The sequence below is a fragment of the Vicia villosa genome, unplaced genomic scaffold, assembly GCF_029867415.1.
Source record: "Vicia villosa cultivar HV-30 ecotype Madison, WI unplaced genomic scaffold, Vvil1.0 ctg.000144F_1_1_1, whole genome shotgun sequence".
NCBI lineage: Eukaryota > Viridiplantae > Streptophyta > Magnoliopsida > Fabales > Fabaceae > Vicia > Vicia villosa.
The window spans coordinates 104,930-127,732 of record NW_026705036.1 but is presented as its reverse complement, the minus strand read 5'-3'; the positions used below and the strand labels follow the sequence as shown (position 1 = coordinate 127,732).

Below are 22,803 nucleotides of genomic sequence, written 5' to 3'. Positions count from 1 at the left end.
AGACTTGCAGAATCATTTATTAAACGAATAAAATTAATTGTAAGGCCACTTATTATGAAATACAAACTCTCAGTTTTGCTTGGAGACATGAAATTTTGCATGTTGCAACATTGATTCGCATTAAGCCAACGAGTTACCACACCTCTTACTCTTAACAATTAGTTTTTGGTAAAGAACCAAATATTTTCCATCTAAGAATTTTTGGATGTATGGTGTATGTTCCAATTTCTCTACTACGGCGTAATAAGATAGATCCTCAAAGGAGGATGAGAATATATGTTGGATATGAATCTCCATCTATTGTAAAGTACCTTGAACCAACAACGGGAGATTTATTCACTGCTCATTTTGCTGAATGTCATTTTGATGAATCAAATTTTCCAGCATAAGGAGAGAGAATAAGAAGCTGGAAAAAGAGGTCAGTTTGAATGAATTATCATTATCTCATCTTGATCCTCGAACAAAACAATGTGAACTAGAAGTTCAAAAGGCAATTAAGCTGAAAAACTTAGCAAATCAATTACCAAATGCATTCACTGATCTAAAAGATGTGACTAAATCATATATACTGGCTTCAAATTCTCCAATAAAATTGATATCCCTGTTGGACAATCCAATGATTCTCAACCACACTAGAAGTGTGGCAGACCAATCGGTTCCAAAGATAAAAAAACCTCGAACAAAAAAGGGAGCTAAGAATAAAGATGGTCCAAGTGAGGATATAGAAAATCTAAAAGAACCTTCAGGCATAATAAACATTTCATCTGTATAAGAGATTGATCAGGTACTTGAAACTCGTGAAAATAAAGAGATCTCGATAAATTATGTCCAAAAGGGAATACAATGAAACTGAAACAAAGCCGACATTGATGCTTTTTTGCATAAAATATAGTGCTAAATGAGAAAAATGGCAATGAGGATTAGGAACCAAAATTTGTAGAGAATGTGAGAACTGGACAAAATGAAAATAAGCAATTGAAGCAGAATTAAGCTCACTCTACAAAAGACATGTTTTTAGACCTGTAGTCTGAACACCTTAAGGTGTAAAGTCAGTTGGATACAAATGAGTTTTTGTACGAAAACAAAATGAAAAACTAAATTGTGAGATGCAAAGCTCGACTTGTCGTTCAAAGATTTTTCGCAAAGACCTGAAATTGATTTTGATGAGACATATTCACATGTAATGGATGCAATCATCTTTCAATATCTAATAAGCCTTGTAGAATAGAAAGAGATTAATTTGCACATGATGGATGTTGTAACAACTTATATGTATGGTTCACTTGATAGTGAAATTTACATGAATCTTCCTGAAGGGTTCAATATACCAGATGCACACAACTCTGAATCTCGAGAAAGATACTCCATAAGATTGAACAAGTCTCTTTATGGGGTAAAACAATCTGGACGAATGTGGTATAATCGTCTCAATGAATATTTGCTTCGAGAAGGATATATAAACAATTCCATTAGTCCTTGTATTTTTATAAAAATATCAGCAAAAGAATTTGCAATAATAGCTATCTATGTGGATGACATAAATATTATTGGAACTCCTGAAGAGCTTCCAAAAGCTATGAATTGTTTAAAGAAAGAGTTTGAGATGAAGGACCTTGGAAAGACAAAATTATGTCGAGGTTTGCAAATTGAACATTTGGATAAAGGAATATTTATACATCAAGAAGGCTATATAGAAAAAGTGTTAAAACACTTCTATATGGACAAATGTCACCCGTTGTCTACCTTAATGGTTGTTAGATCATTAGATATGGAAAAAGATCCTTTCAGACCCCGAGAAAAGGATGAAGAATTGCATGGTCCTGAAGTACCATATCCCAGTGCAATTAGATCACTAATGTACCTTGCTAATTATATACGTCTTGATATATCATTTGTTGTCAATCTATTAGTAAGATACAGTTCTTCACCTACACGAAGATATTGGAACGGAGTCAAACATATACTTTGTTTCCTTAGAGTTACAATAGACATGGGTATCCAGATTCGAATTAACAGTTTATGCAGATGCAGGTTACTTATCAGATCCTCATAATGGTAGATCATAAATAGGTTATTTGTTTACATGTGGGGGAACAACTATTTCCTGGAGATTGGTGAAACAAACCATAGCAGCAACATCATCTAATCATACAAAACTTTTAGCATTACACGAGGCAAGTTAATAATATGTTTGCTTAAGATCCTTAATTCAGTACATACTAAATACTTGTGGTTTATCTTCTGATAAATTAAATACAACACCCATATATGAAGATAATATTGCAAGCATCCAACAAACACAAAACACATTTCTCAAAAGCTTTTTTTTACTCGTGATCTTCAAAAGAGTGGTGATATAAGTATCCAAAAAATTTGTTCATGTGATAATCTTGCAGACCTTTTCACAAAGTCACTCCTAAGTAGAATTTTTAATCAACTAGTACAAAAGATTTGTCTTCATCGAAGAAATGTCCGTTCAATTGAGGGGGGGGGGAGTGAAAGGATATTGTACTCTTTTTTCTTCACTAGATTTTTTCCCACTAGGTTATTTCTAGTAAGGTTTTAACGAGACATATCCTTAATGGACATCCAAGGAGGAGTGTTATGAATAAGATAAAAGTGAATGTTCATCTTTACTCTTCTTTTTCATTTTCCTATTCCTTATTAATAGTTGTGATTTCCATCTCCCTTAGGTTCTATAAATAAAATTCACATTGCAATGTAAGGTGTACTTTTAAAAAAGATAATACGGTATTACTTTCTCTCTTATCTTCCTGTCTTTAATTCATATATATATATATATATATATATATATATATATATATATATAGGGGACGACTCAAGTGAGAACACTTGGTTATTATGAGAAATGAGAACAATGAATCACGACCATTAAATTTTGTTTTTGTTGATTTTAATGGACTAGATTGGTTTCTCTTTCTATGATCCTTAATATTTATTTTAAATTATCATAGAAAGAGAAACCAATCTAGTTCATTAAAATCAACAAATCAAAATTTAATGGTCGTGATTCATTGTTCACATTTCTCATAATAACCAAGTGTTCTCACCTAAGTCGTTTCATATATATATATATATATATATATATATATATATATATATATATATATATATATATATATATATATATATATATATATATATATATATATATATATATATATATATATATATACATATATATATATATATATATTTGAGATGTATCTCAACTATCTTCTAATTGAAATGGGAGAACTTGCTTGAACATCGTTTTCCAGATTAATTAGGTACTTTTCACTCATTCTCTCTTCTTTTTCATTTGTTTTATTAATCTTGTTAAATCAACCATGTACTCTATCATGCCAACTCACTAGTGGTATTAGCTGTTATTTTCAATTTTTAATTTTTGTTAATCAAAAATATTTTACGATTTGGAATCTGTTCTCATGTACGCGATTTTAGTGTCAGACGAAGATTATCGAATATCTATTATTTCAAAATAAATTTTAAAATGGAATTGATATCATTTGATCATATGTCTAGTATTCCTTTAATAATTGAGAATTTTCGATTGCATTACCCCACATTTTCCGAATCGCAGGAAATCTAGGGTTTAACTATCGGCGACACTTATAAATTAACTTTAGATTTTGTTAATTTAATGGAATTTATTATTCTTTGTAGATGAAGCACTTTGTGTATTATATTATATAAACAAATGTAAAAATTTTAAATCTGAAGATTTTCAGATGAAATTTGCAGAAAGATTTATCGACTCAACAAACACAAAATAAGGTGAAAAGTATAGACAAATAGGCGTCATTGATTCAAACAAAGAAAAGAGGATCACCGGTAAGTATTCTAATATTTTTCTACTAAATTTATTATTGTTAATGTTGGTTAAAATTATTTTGAATTTTGATACATAGTCTCTAAATCACTTGTGATTTTGTGATTTTCAATAGCATATGAATCTAAATACATAATTTGTTTTATTTTCTTAATGATAAAATGTTAGTATATAATGTCATGAAGATTTTTAATTCAAAAAGTCGATCATCTTTAATCAAAATATTGATTCTTGATATCACTATTGAATCATGAGAGAAATTACAAATATCGGAGGATCAATATCACTTTGTGTTATAAAATACCTTAAAATCATGACATTATGCTAAGAGCACACACGAAACAAAACTTGAATATTACATTTTGACCTAAACTTTTAGAACATTTGATATATAAATCACCTTACTCATATATTGCTCAACACATATTTTTAATTCAATATTGAACTTCTTACTCACATTAACACTCGAATCTAGTCTATATAGATTAGTGATTCGATTTTCTTGTTGACATCTTTAATTCGACTCTGATATCATATTAAGATAATACTCCTTTAAAAATATTCTAAATTTAATTTTTTTTTTTTCCACTTGTTTTCAACTACAAAATCATTTATGAAATGAGAGACATCTATTAAGAAAATACTATAGTAATTTGGTCTAGCTAGTTGTGTACTCAACTCAACTTAAAAGATTAACATGAGTCTAATTAAAATATGAAAATTTTGTATTTTTGTTTTCTTAATCTTTAATTTAGAATACTTGTTAGCATTTCATATATTTTATAAAACTAAAGTGATTATTATCTTAGTATAGTATCGATTATTTTAAAACACTATTATTACCTTGATCATGTTCAATTTAATTTCACTCAACATAGGATATTTAGGTTGAATTAAGATAGACACTTCTTTATTCATTTCATAATCAAGATTAAACACTTATGCCGTTTCTTCTCTCACGCACACAACAATCTTAATTTCTGTCACATTAAGAGAAGATTATTCTCTGATTTTTTGATGTACTACTTAGTTATTGATTTTTGATTACCTTGTTCTTGAGCCTCCATTATAGATAAAAACAAAAACCACCTCAATCATAGTACAAATCGAACAACACATTTCGATACACCAAGAATCCCACTCTTACGTTTTTCGTAGAATCGACCGCGCAAACTCAATCCTCGAAACCCTCTCTTGTTTTCTTCTAACTATTTTTCTTTGTTATTCTCGAACGTTGTGGAAACTGTCATGTTTCGGTGACATGCACCATGTAATTACGTGACTATGGAGGAGAACAAGTGCTTACGTGTGTGTCTTTTTCAGAGACAGATATTATAAAAGACAATAACAATGGATGATGATGCTATCGTGGAATATGAGAAGTTCTCGTCACACCTCACGTGTGTTTTGTGTAATCATCTTTTCAAAAATGCCACCACAATTTCTGGATGCTTCGATACTTGTAAGTTATTATGCTTGAAACTAGGTTTTGCTTTAGGTTGTTTTTTCATGTGATGAATGTTTTTTTTTTCTTCCATTTTATCACTATATTTGATAACAGTTTGCAGGGAATGTATAGAAAGGAAGATAGTAGATGAGTATCTAACACATTGTCCAATATGCAATCTAGACTTGGGATGTTCTCCTTTAGACAAACTAAGGTATTTACCTTGAAACCCTGTCGGGTGTCCAACACGTGTCAGGGTCTTTCACTCGTGGACACTGAAACGTGTTAGACTCACGATACATGTGGTTAAATTCAATTATTTCATTTTCTCATGATATATTACTGTTCAATCATTTCATTTTCTCATGTTATATTACTGGTGTGACGTGTCAGTGTTGTAACCAGAGTGTCTATGTCAGTGTTTCATAAGTTGTAGTAATTCGTTTTATTTTTGAACTTACCTCAATTTGTATTATGTTGTACATGAAAATCTACAGGACGGATAATAATAAGATAACAATGATTAGTAAAATTATGACCTCTACAAAGAAACACTTTGGAAAAGGTGAAAGTGTTGCTTCAACTCAAGTAGTTACAAAGAAAAGGAAGAACTCTCGAGCCTCTTTGCAATCCAAAGCGAAAAAGGCGAGAAGAGATTCAAAGAAAATTAAGAAAGAGATAAGAAAAGGAAAGCGGGTTCAACGAGAGCCAAAGCAGTTGCTAGAAGAACTTCCTATCACTCCACAGGAACCAAAAACTACTGCTGCTGAAATCGCTGTTGCAGCAGATGTTAAGAAAGACGCGACACAGCAGCGCGGAATAGAAATTCTGGATGAAGTTTCTACAATTCTGTCTGCCAGAAAAGCTAAAAATGTGGCGAGGAAAAAGTTTATCAGAACTGAATTAGATTCTACTTCTCAGCCTGACAAAGTCATTTCTGATGGAAAGAAAGACGATATCCTCCCTCGGCTTGAAGCATTCACCGAGACTCCAAAAATCAGATTTAAGGTAAAAGGGAAACTTATTTCCTGGTCCTTTATTCTTTATCTGAATTGTGTACCAGTGTTGTCAATTGCGGATTATAGATATATCAGTTTGTTCAAATTCCGTTATGTTACAGCGCTAAAATGCTGATAGCCGCTATTTGACAACACTCTACTAAAACCGTATTTTGGAACAATGTAGCGCTATAGTGCCGATATAGTCTTTATTTAAAACATTTTTGTCTACTATGATTGGCAGAGTTCTTCAAAACCAGAATCATCGAACCAGAAATCAGTGTTCAAGAATGTTTCAATGGACAAAGCTGAGTTAAGGAAAGAAAAAGCTGCTGCTGTTAGCGAGCCGTTGAATTGGTTTGTGGAAACTGCAAACGCGGACAAGTCTGTTAATAACTCCGCTATGCAAGGAAATGGTGTCATCCCAATGCTTGTGGACTCTAGTGACAGCGACTCTCGTAACGTTTCTAAGGCTGATGTTAACAAGCATTATAACCCCCAAACAGAAGCAGGTGGTGATCAAAACGAGTCTGGTCCATCAAAATCAAGTTCCTTGAAGTTTAAGATTAAGAGGGTGGACACAAACCAAGAAAAAAGAGTGAGGTTTTCAGAGGACTTGAACCTTCCAGCACCACCTGAAAGTGAAAGCAAAAAAGAGTTTGAAAGCAAAAAAGAGTTCGAAAGCAAAAACGAGTCGGGCCCTTTTTGGTTCTCCTTGATCGCGTCTAAGGATCGGTATGACTACTTTTCATGGCTTGTTAATATTCATCTCTCGAAAACTTACTATTTATTTCAAAATTTAAATATCGTATATCTAATATTTGAATTTGTTGAGGCAGGGAACTCGGTGTGCTGCCACAAATATCTTCTCATTACTTAAAAGTCAAGTAAGTTTTTTTTCTTATCCTTAACTGAACATGTTATGTGTGACAAAGAAGATTATAAAACTTATGTTTCTTTGGTAAAGAGGTACTTTTAAATATTCACTAGGACAATTCAAGAAACACCGCGATGAAAAAATCAATTTGTGACTTACATACATTCACAAAGTGAACTCAACAGTCCTAATTATCGGTCAATAGTAACAATTTAGTTCAATCAGGTTCGTGAAGAATCGGTTAAATTCAAAACAGTATAGTCTGGTTTTTTTAAAGGTTGTTCTGACGTAAAATCACAAAACGAGTAAACCAAATCTCTATACCAGTTCAATTCGGGAAAGACTATTAGCACGATTTGATTAATTTTGATCGAACCGTTGTAATAGTTCTGTTCAAACCAAATCTGTTGTGTATACTCTAAACAAAACTTTGAATGTTTATAGGGATGGGAGTTTAACTGTTTCATACATAAAAAAGTATCTTGTGAAGAAGCTTGATCTTGCTAGTGAAGCTGAGGTAAGTTGGTTTTCTCACATTGTTATGAACATGTAAGACAATTTTTTGAGAAACTTATTGTGAATTTTGATTATTTATGCTAATACATTGTTATAGGTGGAGATTTTGCTAGGAGGGAAGCCAGTTTATTGTTCAATGCAGCTGCAAAACTTGATGGAGATGTGGTTGGAAACAATGTCAAAGAAAGAAATGATTGAGACATCTGTTGGAAGTTCTGCTGAGGATTTTGTTATGGTCCTTTCTTATGGTAGAAAGGCTTGAGATGAGGATTTATACATGACTATTTAGACATCTTTGGATTCGATTTTGATAGAGATTAAAGTGATTTTAGAATTTTAAAATTGATTTTTACAGGCTTAAATGTTGTTGGTTAGAATTGGTTTTGATTTCGGAATTTAATTAACTTAAAAGATAGAATTTTGAGCTTTTGACTCTTGAATTGATGTTTAGCTCGAAATTTATCTGTTTTTTACTTGCAGCTTCACATATTATGTGGTATATAGGGGGTAGTAAAACGGATTCGGCGGTTCGTTGAATATATCCGATTTATCCGTATTTTTTTACAGAACGGATCAAAGTTTTAGTTTTGCACTCTCTAATATATCTGTCTCGTCTCGCTCAATTTTTTTGAGGGTTTTTGCGGACGCGGATATTAATATAAATTTTTGCAAGTTTTAGGTTAAAAAGGTGTAATACCTACGGGCACATCCCTCCCGTCTTCACTTTTTTCAAAGAAGGTCAAAGTTTTAAATCCGCACCCTACACAATTTATGGAACAAAGTTTTAAATCCACACCCTACATAATTTATGGCCCGTTCCATTATGTTTTTTTGGCACAACAAACCTAAATGGCGAACATACCATATACCTACGTGCCTATGATTAAAGCTTTGCTGTTTATTTTTAAAAAACAAACATGAAAGTTAAGATTTTAGCAAAGGTTTGATTCTCTTTTGACACAAAGCTTATTGATCTTGCCACTTATTATTAAATTAACAATGTTCAAATATGTGACTAATTTATTTTTAGGTGGTTAATGAATATGATGTATATTTTCAATACTGATTTCTTCACACAACATTGTTTAATGTTTATTAAATGATTAATGGAGTTTGAATACATGATTAATTGCATTTAGGAGATTTTTCATCAATATTTATATATGTAATTTTGTTTAGGTCGACATAATAACCATTTAAAACTCACACATAACTATGAGTGTTGTTAGGATTAAAATGTGAGTGTTGTTAGGATTAGAATTTTAGTAATGATGTTTAACTTCCCAATATCAATTTCTATATGTTGAATTAAGATTTACAAACGTACGAAATTTTAAACAATGATTTTTTTTGTCTCATATTTTTTAATTTGATCTCATATTGTATTATGCCCATTGTGTTAAATAAAATGATATAATTTTCTTTTTCTCAAAAATTTAAAAAATAGTGTCCAAATAGCAAATCCATTTTTTGGAGACATCATAGTCATTTGGAAGAGATTATTTTGATTCCAAACAAAGTACTTAGAAGTTCGAAGTTAGAACCTATAAAAATAATAATAGGTTTTAATATTATGATTGAGTTCATTTTCACAAGTTAACCCAAGTAGCTTAGTCTTATAATTTCCAAATTGTGTTTATTAAATTCTATGTTCAAGTTATTGCAGAGTCATTGTTTTTGCTACTTTTGAAATATAAATAAAGGACTTGCTAACGAATGCTTTTAGGGCACTCTTTAAACATACTAAATAAAAAAAATGTTTTTTATAAAAGTCATGATTTCAATTTCATTGAATACACACATCTTTAAAAAAACTTACTATTTTAATCACTTAAAAAATTGCCCCAAAAACACTAGTTAGCATTTACCTATAAGAACATACCCTCTAGCACATGTCTACACACATCTGATTCCCATCAAATAAACTTTGTAGAACAAGTAATGGATAAACAATAATTTTAGTCCTGATTTGTACAAGAATTCACATTTAGGATGCTGACAAGGACAAAGAAATTGAAATAAAAATGAAAAGATGGAACAGAATTGTTTTTTATAGACAACCAGTTCACACTTCACACTAAGGAATAGCACAATGCTGCCAGAAAATAGCAAACAAGAATACATAAGCTTGACTAATCTGCCCCACAGCCAAATGGTATATACTGATCTAGATTTGCTTGCATAGTTTGAACAATATGGAACACAGTAATGAGACACAAATAAATACTAATGTATAGGTTATGTTAAAACTTAAAAGGCAAATCCCTGATTTTCTTAAGGATTACTTATTAAGTTTGTATACTTTATGCACTAAATTGATGAGTGAATGATACTTATAGACTAAAATGAATGATTTATTCTAATTTAAATTGAACAGACACATGACAGAGAAAGAACCCTGATGTAGATAAAATCTATTTCTATATTCCAATTTCCAAAAATAGGAATAAAGTGAAACATCAACTCAACAAACTTCACATTCACAATTGACATCTTAGTATATTAGATAGATAGATCTATTCAACAAACTTCACATTCACAATTGACATCATAGATATTAGATGGTATAGACCAAGGGTTCTTTCTTAACACTAGGGTTCTTTCACAATAAAACAATTTTCACTTCATATCTTCAAAATCTCTCCAGCACTTCTGGAAAAAAAAATATGTGTCCGTGTGTAAGTGTTGGTGCTGCTGTCCAAAACTGACATAGACCCTTGTGATTACGTTTAATTTATGTGTCGACAATTCTTAGCTCAAATACTCAAAATACTAAATTAGCAGGCACGCATCTCCATTACAATACCATACCAACACTAAAGATCACATTATCATCATCACAATACCATACCAACACTAAAGATCACATTATCATCATCACAATACCAGAGACACATTAACATAAACACACAAAGATTGAAGCAAAAGGGAAAATCAATTTATTCACTAGTATTCTAAGTTCTATATGCACAAAACCCTAATCCACACTACATTCTCACTAATTTCAACAATGTCTATAAATAAATTGCAAAACATAACAAAAAAGACGAACCAATAGCACTTTGTTAGTGAATTCAATTCAATTCAATCTACAGATAAAAAATGAAATCTGAATAATCAAACAGCTGAATAAGGACCAGCACCGTCATTCAGCATCGGACCATACGGCGATTCATAATCATCCAAACCACCTTCATCCGTCCTCCTCAACGCACCGTGCACGCAAACCACCGCCGCCGCCACCACAACCGCCACCACAACATTCCACCACACGCCGGTAACAGCAACAAGAACAAAACTAAAAAACGCCAACGCCGCGACGACGACGCGTTCGTCAAGCGAAACTAGGTTAAACAGCACGAACGGTTCGGATGAGTCACGGGAGAAGAAGAGGAAATACCATCCGGCGAAGGCGATTAGGAGGAGGATGATGGCGAGGGGATGGTAGACGAGAGTGAGGAGGAGGATGAAGAGGAGAATGGAGGAGTAGTTGAAGAGGAAGCGCGTGAGATTGATGCCGATGCGCGTGGTGGCTTCTGAGAGGGAGGATGGGAGGGAGAGGGAGGAGAGGGAGAGGAATTCGGTCCAGGAGTGGCGCGTGGACATGATTGAGAGTGTGGCTTCTTTGAAATTGGAGAGGGTTTCGGACATTGTTGTGTGTGAGATGAGAATGGAAGAATCGTCGATCGGTGGTGAAGATGAGGAAGTTTCCTACTCAAATCTACTCACCAGTGCTCAGTCAACACCGTAGTTATTGTTGTTGTTACGGTACTATATCATATTAGATGGGCCAACAGGCCCAGTTTTGATTCTTAATCGAAATTTGAATCCTATACCCCTTATATTTATCTCATCACTCTTATAACTTTTAAAATATTTCTATTTTCTCCTTTAAACATATTAACTAATTTATTATTTAATTTTTACTATTTCTGTTCGTATTTGAAAAAAATTTCACCTCCACATATGTTTTTTCAGAATACTTTGAGAAAAATTATTCAGTTCATTTCTTTTTCTTTATTGAAGAAGTTGTTATGTTTTTTTGGTGTGTATTTTTTTTTTTTTACTTGGATAACATGTTGGTATGTTCTCCGATTTGTAATATGTATTGGATAAATTGGTCTAATATTATTCGATGACTTCCATTTTGTGTATTAAATTATTTACCATTAAATGATTCAGTAGGTTTTTTGTACAATATTTTTTTAACTTTTTTTATGTTGCATAGATATGAAAATATCTTTACAGATATGCGATAAAAATCAAATATGTGTGGATACCACTGATGCATTCTCAACTACAAACTTTGATACACAAGAAGAGGTGATAAGGTGGATTAATGGGGTTCGAATAAAAAAATAAAGTCATTGTTATCATCGATCGTTCATATACCGAAACGGGCAAGAGGGGGAGAAGTAAGAAATTAATATTTGGTTGTGACAAAAATGTGAAATACAAGAAAGCAGATAGTAGAACATAAAGTGTCACTCAGAAATATGGTTGTCTATTCAAAATCAGGTAAACACCATTGAAAGATGGTTCTAGATAGAAGATTGATGTGAAATATGAACTTCATAACCATGGTTTACCTGATAAATTAGAAGTTCATTAGTTTTTTAGTCGGCTGAGCGCATATGAGCAGCAACATGATGTTGATTTCACTATGTGTCATGTTCCACCCAAACACATATTGCTTTTCTTTACTAGAGCAGGATTTACAGAATGTTACTCAGATCACGAAAATATATAAACACAAGAGTAAGTTACAGAAAGAGATAAGAGGTCCTAAAACTGAGATACAACATTCGTTTAAGCTTATAAAGGAGACAATCTATGTTTAGTGGAGTAGAAGAAGGGATTACTCGGATGTTGTGAGAGATATTTTTTGGACCCACCCAGATTCAATCAAGTTGTTGAATATTTTTTATCTTGTGTTGATTATGGAAAACACGTACAAGACAAACAAATATAGACAATCTCTATTTGAAATAGTTATCATGACATTAACCGAGTTAACATTTGTTGTTGCATTTTCCTATATAGAATATGAGCAGACAAAGAACTTTTGTTAGGTGTTGGATAAGCTAAATAATTGTATGTTGAGGAAGAGTTATGTCCACAAGTGATTTTAACTAATGATTTTTCTTTGTTGAAATTAATTAAAGATGCATTTCCAAGGACGATTAATTTGCTTTGTCGATTTCTCATCAACAAAAATGTTGGTTCAAAATGCAAGAAATATGTTGTGAATGACATGCAAAACGCGATAGACACATTACGGATGAAATTGTGATGAGTTAATGATGAGGTTGAGTATCATCAACAGTTGTAACAACTTGAGCATGCATGTATTGATTGTAGTAAACTTATTAATTATGTGAAAGACACGTGGTTGACTTCTCATATGCATAAATTTGTTGGAGCATGAATCAATTAAGTGATGAACTTGGGTAATACCACGAGTAATAGGTGTGTATCATTAGTAGCTATTGTTAGGGAATAATATAGGTGACATGTTAAAATGTTAGGAGGCTTTGAAATATAACTTGAAGTTATATCTAGGAAACATTAGAGCTTCTTTTAAGAAAAAAAATTATGCAGTTAAACACGCGCACACTAGTCTATTTTATGGTAATATGCATGGATCAGTATCTCGAGTTGCTTTGAGAAGTATTGTTAAAGAGTTATTGAAGGTTGATTATGTGGGAACCAACAAGAAAATTTATGGGTGTACTCTTAGAATATCTTATGTGTTTCCTTGTGCTTATGAGTTTGGAAGTTACACACTTGGTGGTGATCTGATACCAGTAGATGTTATTCATATCCTTTGGAGAAAACTAAGCATGAAACTTGACTTTGAGGTAGATGTAGATGATATATGAGGGGTTAATTTGAGTGGTTAAATAGATGAATTGTGAAGAAGACACATGTCACTGTATATTGTTGGGAAAAGGGCATTAAAAGTATGGTTTGTGAAATTACTTACCCCACTACAACTTAAATGTGTCAACCTCCTAAAAAATTAAAAACTAAAGGAGGAGGGAATAAGAGAAAGAAGAAACCAGGAGAATATGATGTGTATATGGACCCATGAGTATGTTGATCAAGCATCTAAATCTTCAAAAGAGGTCATGTAAATTTCTATCTAAAGCCTCTCATACCTCTAAGAAACAATATCAATCTTCTAGGAGGCAATCTCCAAAGAAACCACAAAGTTCAAAGAATCAATTTATTTTTCAATTTCCTAATCATATTAAACCATATATTAAAGATATAGTTAATGTTGCATTGGAGAGAAATTATGAGTTAGAGTCATTGCATTATTGCATGGATATAACGAGATTTGGATAAATAAACAAATAAATAAGAGAATCAGATAATCAAGTTTATATGAGAAGTTATTTAGAGATCGGTTATCAGAAGTGAGAAAATCTTTGATGATATCATCTTTTCTACTCGGTGGTTGTCTTATTTTTTTCTTAGGTTACAAAGTCTTCTATTAATAACCTATACCCAACTGGATTTGGGCCTTCAATCACAGCTAAATTGTTGTTACAATATTGTAGTAACTTCTGCTACAAACAAGGTCTTCAGTTTGTTTGTTTCCGAGAATGTCTCCATATTTAGAAACTATATAATCTTCAAATATTCTAATTTGATTCTTCTGATTGATCCCTCAAATCTTCTTGTTGATTCTTCAGACCTGTTAAATAATATATCACGCCTTTATTTGATTTGTGTAATATTTAGAGAATATTATGCGTCTGTTAATTTGATACTGAATCTCACTAATCCAGCTCAGGCATGATGTCATAACATCCCATGTGACATGTTATTCCAGATGATGAATTACTCCAACATAACATGTTCTATCATTTCAGTGGGACTCCTTGTTGTGTACCTTTTGTTCTAATACATTACACAAACTGATCCTTTTATTTGTTTTACAAAAATTAAGCCAACCCTAAAAACAGAGAACTAACCATCTCCCTTTTTGGTAAATTTTTGGCTAAAAATAATAAATTACATATTACATATAAACAGGTAGAACAGAACTTCTGATGGTCAGTAGACCTCAGCAAGTAGGCAATGTACAACTAGGTAATGTACTTCAGCAGGTGGTCGTTATATTTGCAAGAAGACTGTCTTCAGATAAGGTGTCATGACATCCCGTTCAACATCTTCAATCCAGAATCCTCCAAGAATCCTATTGCAGCACAGGCCTTAACACCAACAATTTGGTGTACATGAGGAAGAAGATGGATTTCACTCCCCCTCAACCTAGAAACCAATTCTTCTCACAGAAGACCAATGGTGACATAATAGCATCTGCTAAGCATTCTTAGGCAGCAACCACTAGTCAACCTAGAGCATAAGAGGAAACTTAAGAGGTATCCCCATGCTACCCTGAGTAACTCATAACACATGTTACAAGTGTGTTCATAACTCATATCACAAGTCACAAAACCAAATCCCAGATCCGGCTCAACCTACAATTTTATATGCTTGAATTGTGTCTGGTCATTACTGTAACACCCCAATTTTAGTAATAGTTATATATATATATATATATATATATATATATATATATATATATATATATATATATATATATATATATATATATATTAATTATTTGATGTTGTGAATAATTGATTTTTTATTTAAATTAATTGATGTGTGTTATATGACGGGTTAGTTGGGTTGAATTGGTGAACTGTAGAATTATAGATAGTTTGGTGTTGGTCAGTAGATAATTATTTTATTAGTGATAATTATATTGAAATAATTGAAATAAAATAATTGGACCTAATAGTGAAAATATAAGAGTAAAGTTGAGGTATGATTAGTAAACCCATTAGTTATTAGAATTAGTTGTTATAAGGGTTTTATATAAAAAAGAGAAAAATAGAGTTAGTAAGAGAAAAAGAGGAGAAAAGAGGAAAACCTAGAGAAAAGGAAAAAGGTGAAAGAGGAGAAGACAACCTTAAGGAGGAGGTTCAAAGTTCATCAAGAAATTAAGGTAAGGGTGGGTTTTTACATAATTATTGTATGATAATGCATGATGAATAAATTTATGCTTAGGATGAAATCCCTAAATTTCTATGGTCTTGTAAATCGTAGGTTTTGATGAATTTTGTGTTTATTTGTTGATGTTAATTTTGAGTGATTTGATGCATATTATTCTGTTCCGAAATTTATATAGTGATTTGTAATAAATATACTATATCGAGTATGGTTCATATATATATATAATTCATATACTTTAACAATTTGATAACGTATTAGTAATTCAATCTATACTGTAGCGTGATATTTATAAGTGAAGAAAATAATATATGTATTCTTACAGGCACTTACGTTTAAAAATTCATACTGTAGGGGAACTTTTATGTACGGTAGCGGTACTAATAGTGGATTTCAGAATCATGTTCAAGGTTTATAACATTTCATTAGCAACATTATTAATAATAATAATAATAATAATAATAATAATAATAATAATTAAATATTATTAGTATAATTTTTTAAGAATTTTGAGTTAGAGATGAATATTTATATTATTTGGCTAATTTAAGTTATTGTCTATAGGATTGTTAGAAACTACACTATCACATGTTAATTGTCATTACTACTTTGTTCTTATGCCAGCAACCTTGCCTTTTACAACATTACCTTAAGCCTGTATTTCGATCTTATACATAACTCTAATTACATGTAATTTATCAATACCAATACAATTTCTCCGATTAATTTCTTAAATTGCCAATTGAAATTTTAATTCTACCACGCATCACATTTCATCCAACTTTATTAATTTATTTCTTTTCATCCCATTTACGGGTCATTGTCAACCGAATACATATTTTATTTATTTATTTAAATGTTAAAATTCTTTTTATTTTCTTTTCGACTCATAGGTTAATTTTTTTTTGTATAATTATTTAATAATTAAGTAATTCATTTTAAATTAATTTGTATTTAAATAATTTTATACCATATCAATTACATGATAGTATAATGTATTTTTTAATTTTAATAACATTAAAAATATATTTATCTCATGGATCATTTAAATGTATTTAACAAGATAATATTTATTTTTGTTTAATAAATTATTATTTTAATTTAAGAGACAAAATCTTTATTTTTAAATATTATTTTTTCTCCATCTCACAATTATATTTTTTCTTCTTTGTGTATGATTATTTAATATAATTAAATCCATATGATTTTTGTTCATTTTATAAAAAGTAAATCATTTCAAATTTTGCATTTACACCTAAAATTTTACATTCGTATTTGATACTATCTAAGTGTTATTGCATTAAGACTAATTCATATTTTATCACATTAACAAATATTTTGTTGTTATTTTTTATTTATTTCATGATTATTATTTAAAGATTCTAAATTACTACATATATTTTTTTAGTTATTTACACAATATCATAATTTAATTACTCGTGCGGGAGCACGGGTCTCTTACTAGTTAATAATAATAATAATAATAATAATAATAATAAAATATTATTAGTATAATTTTTTAGGAATTTTGAGTTAGAGATGAATAGTTATATTATTTGGCTAATTTAAGTTATTGTCAATAGAGTTGTTAGAATTGTCAATAAAGTTGTCAGAGTTGCTTTCGAGTTGTTTAGAGTAAAATCTGATAAATCATAGAATTAAAATTGAAGATATTTGATCATTTAGAGTTGTTTTATTATTACTTGATTAAGACTATTAGCCAATCAACTTAGAGTTGTTTTATTATTACTTGAGTCAGACCATTAGCCAATTAAGTTCATAAAAGTTACCCTTATAGGTGAGGGTTGTCAGTGGAGTATTTTTGGAGCACTTTTAGAGTTGTAGAGATTGTTGTAAAATTGTTTAGAGTTCCTTGAAATTTGATTAGGCACCAATTCTAACAAAGCCTAACCTTACGTAATAAATCACTATCAATTGAGTAAACGATAAATTATGCTAAGAATTGAAAACCTAAGCATGCATTATCCAATAAAAAATTAAATGCAAAAGTGTAGTGTGAGTGTGTGTGTTTGTGTGAGTGTGTGTGTGTGTGTGTGTGTGTGTGTGTGTGTGTGTGTGTGACTGTGTGTGTGTGTGTGTGAGAGAGAGAGAGAGAGAGAGAGAGTGTGTGTGTGTGTGTGTGTGTGTGTGTGTGTGTGTGTGTGTGTGTGTGTGTGTGTGTGTGTGTGTGAGTGTGTGTGTGTGTGTATGAGAGAGAGAGAGAGAGAGTACACATGATATATAATGGTTCAACGTTTGCCCTCTGTTTGCATACTTCACTCTTCAATGGTTTCTCGTTGGAACCTGCTTTTTTCTTTTTATTTTGACAAATATTATAAGATTTCATACAATCACAAATTCACAATAGTGCTGAGAGAAATAAATCTCCTATTTGAATATTGACTTGTATACAGCGTAATGTCAAACTCTTCTACGTCATCTTTACTCAATCCAAGCTTCTGAAATCTTTCACCTTCACTAATCTGCTCACAGTCTTTGTGTGTGGCAATCACCCATTGGTCCCACCGATTTCTTGAGCGATGAATTATCTAAAAATTTAAGAAGAATTTCACTTTGTATGCAACCTTCGACAAAGTTACTACCAAGGACACCCAGAGAGAAGAACCTCCTTCTTTTCACTGGAATTCGATGGGATCAAGGTGTCCTTGGTAGTAACTGTGTGGAGGCTTTTCACTGGAATTCGATGGGATCAAGGTGTCCTTAGTAGTAACTGTGTGGAAGGTTGCATACAAGGTGAAATTCTTCTCAAATCTTCAGACAATTCATCGCTTAAGAAATCGGTGGGATCAATGGGTGATTGCCACACACAAAGACTGCGAACAGATTAGTGAATGTGAAAGATTTCAGAAGCTTGGATCGAGTAAAGATGATGCAGAAGAGTTTGACATTACGCTGTATACAAGTCAATATTCAAATAGGAGATTTATTTTTCTCAGCACTATTGTGAATTTGTGATTGTATGAAATCTTGTAATATTTGTCAAAATAAAAAGGAAAAAAGCAGGTTCCAATGAGAAACCATTGAAGAGTGAAGTATGCAAACAGAGGGCAAACGTTGAACCATTATATATCATGTGTACTCTCTCTCACACACACACACACACACACTAATACTACACTTTTGCATTTAATTTTTTGTAGGATAATGCATGCTTAGATTTTCAATTCTTAGCATAATTTATCATTTACTCAATTGGTAGCGATTTATTACGTAAGGTTAGGTTTTGTTAGAATTGGTGCCTAATCGAATTTTATCTCTCCTCCATTATTAAAATAAATCATGTATGAGAGAGAAAAAATGATTCACACATAATCTCCATCATTTATTTTAAAATTTAATGGTTTAGATTCATTCTCACATTCTCATATAAAGAAGGCATTCTCTTATGATGTGCCCTATATATATATATATATATATATATATATATATATATATATATATATAATGCTATAGTAGTACGAAATAAAAAATATAATTCAAATAGGATAACGAAAAATTATAACTAAAAAACCAAAAAAAAACAACAAAAACTACTCGAGGTCTCCCTCCACTGGCTCCTATAAAGCATAGCCTCCTGAGTCTCCGCCATGATGGCATCCGGAACACGTCTAAAATCAGATCCATTTGGAAATGAACCTCTGTCAGTACCACCCCACACAAGCTCCATAATACGACGACACCTGGGTAACACGTGAGTCGCATGATCGACCCTAGCTTGCTTCTCCTCTAGGATCTCTTGATGAATTGGCCTCAATGAGTTCCCTAGAGCATCATGTATCATGTATGGATGGGACACCTGGAAGAAGCATAACATGTAACCGTACTCGTAGCTCTAGTCATTTGTAGCTACGATACTCCTGGCCTCCTCAGGAACAAGATGATTCTCAAAATCATCAAACAACTCATTCATATCCCTCCGTCTCATCGTCGAAGGAGGAGCTACAACAGGATCCCGTGGAATGTTCTGGGAGAACTCGAACTGACGCATCACCCACCCAGGCATATAGGAAGCCTTCTTGTGAATCCTGCAAGCCAACCAACCCATAAACAGCGACACCTCGTCAAATGGTATCGCCTCAAGGTGGTCGATGCATGAAGAGTAGTGTACGTCCTCATGTGCTAGTCGGTCAATGTACAATTGGAACGACTCTACCGCCTGATTCCTTTGGAGGGGGCCATATGCGCAGGCATGCGGCTTATCTTCAATATAACTGTAATACGGTGGGAGAACTGACTTTGTGTTTTATTATTTCGCAAAACTATGTTGCGGTAAGCAAGAGTCCCCACCGACTTTTATTTTATCCAATTAGGAAAGGAAAAAAGAACAGGAAAGACCTTTTTTAAAAATATTTTGAGTTCGGGGGGTAAGTTATACAAAGGGAAGGTGTTAGCATCCTTTGTATCCATGTTTATCCATGGGCTCTTAATTACTTAGCTCACTTGTTTGTTTGAAATGTTTGAAAATTGTTGTGTGTGTTTAGAAAAACAGTTGGCAAAGAGCTTTAACTTTGTAATGATTTTCGTACGGATGTATTTTGAGAATTGTTTTGAAAAAGGAAGTGTGAAAAGTAATTTTAATTGTTTTTTGAATTGAGCAAGCAATTAGGAGTTACCTACCCTAAGTTCGTAAGGTCTATTTTGTTCTTAAAGACTTTCGTTTAAGGGAAAGAGACTATCCACACCATTAGTTAGTGGGAAGTCCTTTCTGAAGGGTGAGAAAACACTTAGAAAGGGGGGGTTGAATATGTGGTTTCTTTCCGGAATGAAAAATGACACAGTATTTTTATCCTGATTCGTTATAACTCAACTACTCTAGTCCACCCGCCAAGGTGATTTTGCCTCTCTCAGTCGAGAACTTAATCCACTAATCATAAGTGATTACAAATGCACAACCAACTGTCGTGACTAACAATACAATGCACAAACCAACTGCTTGTGACTAACAACTTCTAAGACTCAACTTAGTCCTACCCTTTTGAGAATTCTGACCCAACTGGTCTCTCAAGAAACAGTTACAAGTGAACAATAGTGTATGAAATTGCTTCTAGAAATCTTTAATCAAAATTGTGATATTTCACTAAGTATTTAGTACAGAAACTGTTAACTCAAAAAATAAAAAATTTCTTCAGCGTAAGAGTTCTTTCTTTGAATGTTTGCTTGCTTGTATATTGTATGTATGCGTTCTTGTTTTCCTTTTCAAATGATCTTCCATTTATAGCATTTTGAAGATTTCCGAAGCTGGATAATAGACTAGATTAGCCTTCATGCATGCGTGTTATCTTGGATAAACTTGCTTTCCACGCTTCTTGAGACTTGTTACTTAAATCTGCTTTTAGCTGTTAGTAACCATTATGTCTCCAACGGTAATCTTTCTTCTGTCAGATTAATTTATCTTTGTATTTCTTCAAGAAAACTTCTTTCTGATTTTGTAGAGATATCGTTTATCAGAATTATACTTCAGCGGTTGGTGCTTTAAGAAGTTTCTTCATTAGAACTTCTTTAGACTTCAGCATGACTATCTTTCAGCATTTGTGTGTAGTCCAAGTTTTGATGGTAGTTGTTTTGCTTGAACTTCAGCATATGTTTAGAACTTCTTCTGAAACAAGAGATATATAATTAGAGTATCATATTTACTTATACAAAATTTGTTTAATTGTTATCATCAAAACACTATGATAAGATTAGAACCAAACTATGTTCTAACATAATAGTCTAAAACTAGAATTAAAGTGGCTATATCGAGCACTACATTCCAAATGGGTTCATTGTTAGAAGAACCCCATGAAATGAAAGATTACTGTTACAATTGCATATTCTAATTTTTTGTTTTCATCAGGAGCACTAGAAAACAAATTTGAAAAGGGATAACAAAATAATTCCACCTACCAATAACCTGTTTTGGGTGAAATATATTAAGATAAATGTTTGGTGGCCACCAAAAAGACAGCAAACCTCTATAAGTTCACTTGACGCACTCAACTCAGTGTTTTTCATTCATTTGTATCACACTCAATCAAGAATGAAGCAGTCCCTTATCTAGCTTTGGTTTCGTTAGCTTTTAATATTAGGATACTACTTCAAAGCTTTTAGTATGGTGCAACATATTTAGAGCAGTACTAGTAAATGCATGCAAGCTTATGAGTACCATTGCTTGTGTGCATGTATTTCATCCATCACCATTACTAACTAGTCAGTCTCAGACAAGCTCAACCCCATCTCCTTGAGTATTATGCATTACACATACATTCAAGTTGAAGTTTTACCTTTGTTGTCATACATTTTATGCCAAGCAAACATGTCTCCAATAAGAGATAAAATCAAGCTTTGCACCCACCTTAGTCACTCCTATAAATATTCTTCATTCTAAATTTTTGACCATCCAAACACCATATCATGACAACACATTAATTTTGACAACACAGATGATACCATGTTCCCAATAACAGACAGCATTGCAATCTTGTAGGATTGTGTGGGATTGACAATCTTACTTGTAATGTTTGTGGGATTGGAAAACATTTGATGGGATGAATTATGTTAACGTGAAACATTGTGTAGATTATATATCTAAAATTTGACGACTTAATTTTGGTGTTTATGTCTTTTGCCACTTATTAAAAACTTGGTGTTTGGAGTTGATAAGGTTCACTCAATACACTCAGCTTAGATCGTCAATTTGTGACTTATGAATAGTGTATGGATTTAATATGCACTTCAAATTTAAGTTTAATTAAGTGTTTCTCGTATGATCTAGAGGTCTATTAAATGCTATTGATATTGCATATATATGTGAATATGAATATAAATGTAAATATATTAGAGTTTTTTGAGTTTTGTAGGATTATGTGATTTGTGCTCAAATCTCACTATTTATGATCTTTACTATTCCCTTCTCAATCATAAATAAAATCAGGATTAGACTAGAGTGAAACACAGAGCAAAGCATAAACTCGGTCTTGTTTTAAGTTATTGATTTTTCCAAACAAAATTACGAGACTTAGAGTATAAGCTCACAACAACCACAGGTATACTCTACCATTTAGCTGAAATTTAGTTCCAATGG

The 22,803-nt window shown here is 32.1% G+C and overlaps 2 protein-coding genes across 3 annotated transcripts; one reads left to right on the top strand and one right to left on the bottom strand.

Moving 5' to 3' along the window:
- Positions 1–3,789: 3,789 nt before the first annotated feature.
- LOC131624608 (E3 ubiquitin protein ligase DRIP1-like) lies at positions 3,790–8,109 on the top strand. 2 transcript variants are annotated; one of them, XM_058895544.1, is made up of 8 exons: positions 3,790–3,855; positions 5,177–5,315; positions 5,415–5,514; positions 5,798–6,308; positions 6,543–7,033; positions 7,138–7,185; positions 7,620–7,692; positions 7,789–8,109. In XM_058895544.1, exons 2-8 carry the CDS (start codon positions 5,204–5,206, stop codon positions 7,951–7,953), a joined length of 1,500 nt encoding a protein of 499 aa, XP_058751527.1. In that variant the 5' UTR covers positions 3,790–3,855; positions 5,177–5,203; the 3' UTR covers positions 7,954–8,109. The 2 variants fall into 2 exon arrangements, with proteins under 2 accessions (XP_058751527.1, XP_058751526.1); XM_058895543.1 differs by lacking the exon at positions 3,790–3,855 and having other exon boundaries at positions 4,980–5,315.
- A 2,498-nt stretch (positions 8,110–10,607) lies between these two features.
- On the bottom strand, positions 10,608–11,449 carry LOC131624607 (PRA1 family protein D-like). Its single transcript, XM_058895542.1, has one exon. It carries the CDS (start codon positions 11,340–11,342, stop codon positions 10,809–10,811), a length of 534 nt encoding a protein of 177 aa, XP_058751525.1. The 5' UTR covers positions 11,343–11,449; the 3' UTR covers positions 10,608–10,808.
- Between the last annotated feature and the right edge of the window lie 11,354 nt (positions 11,450–22,803).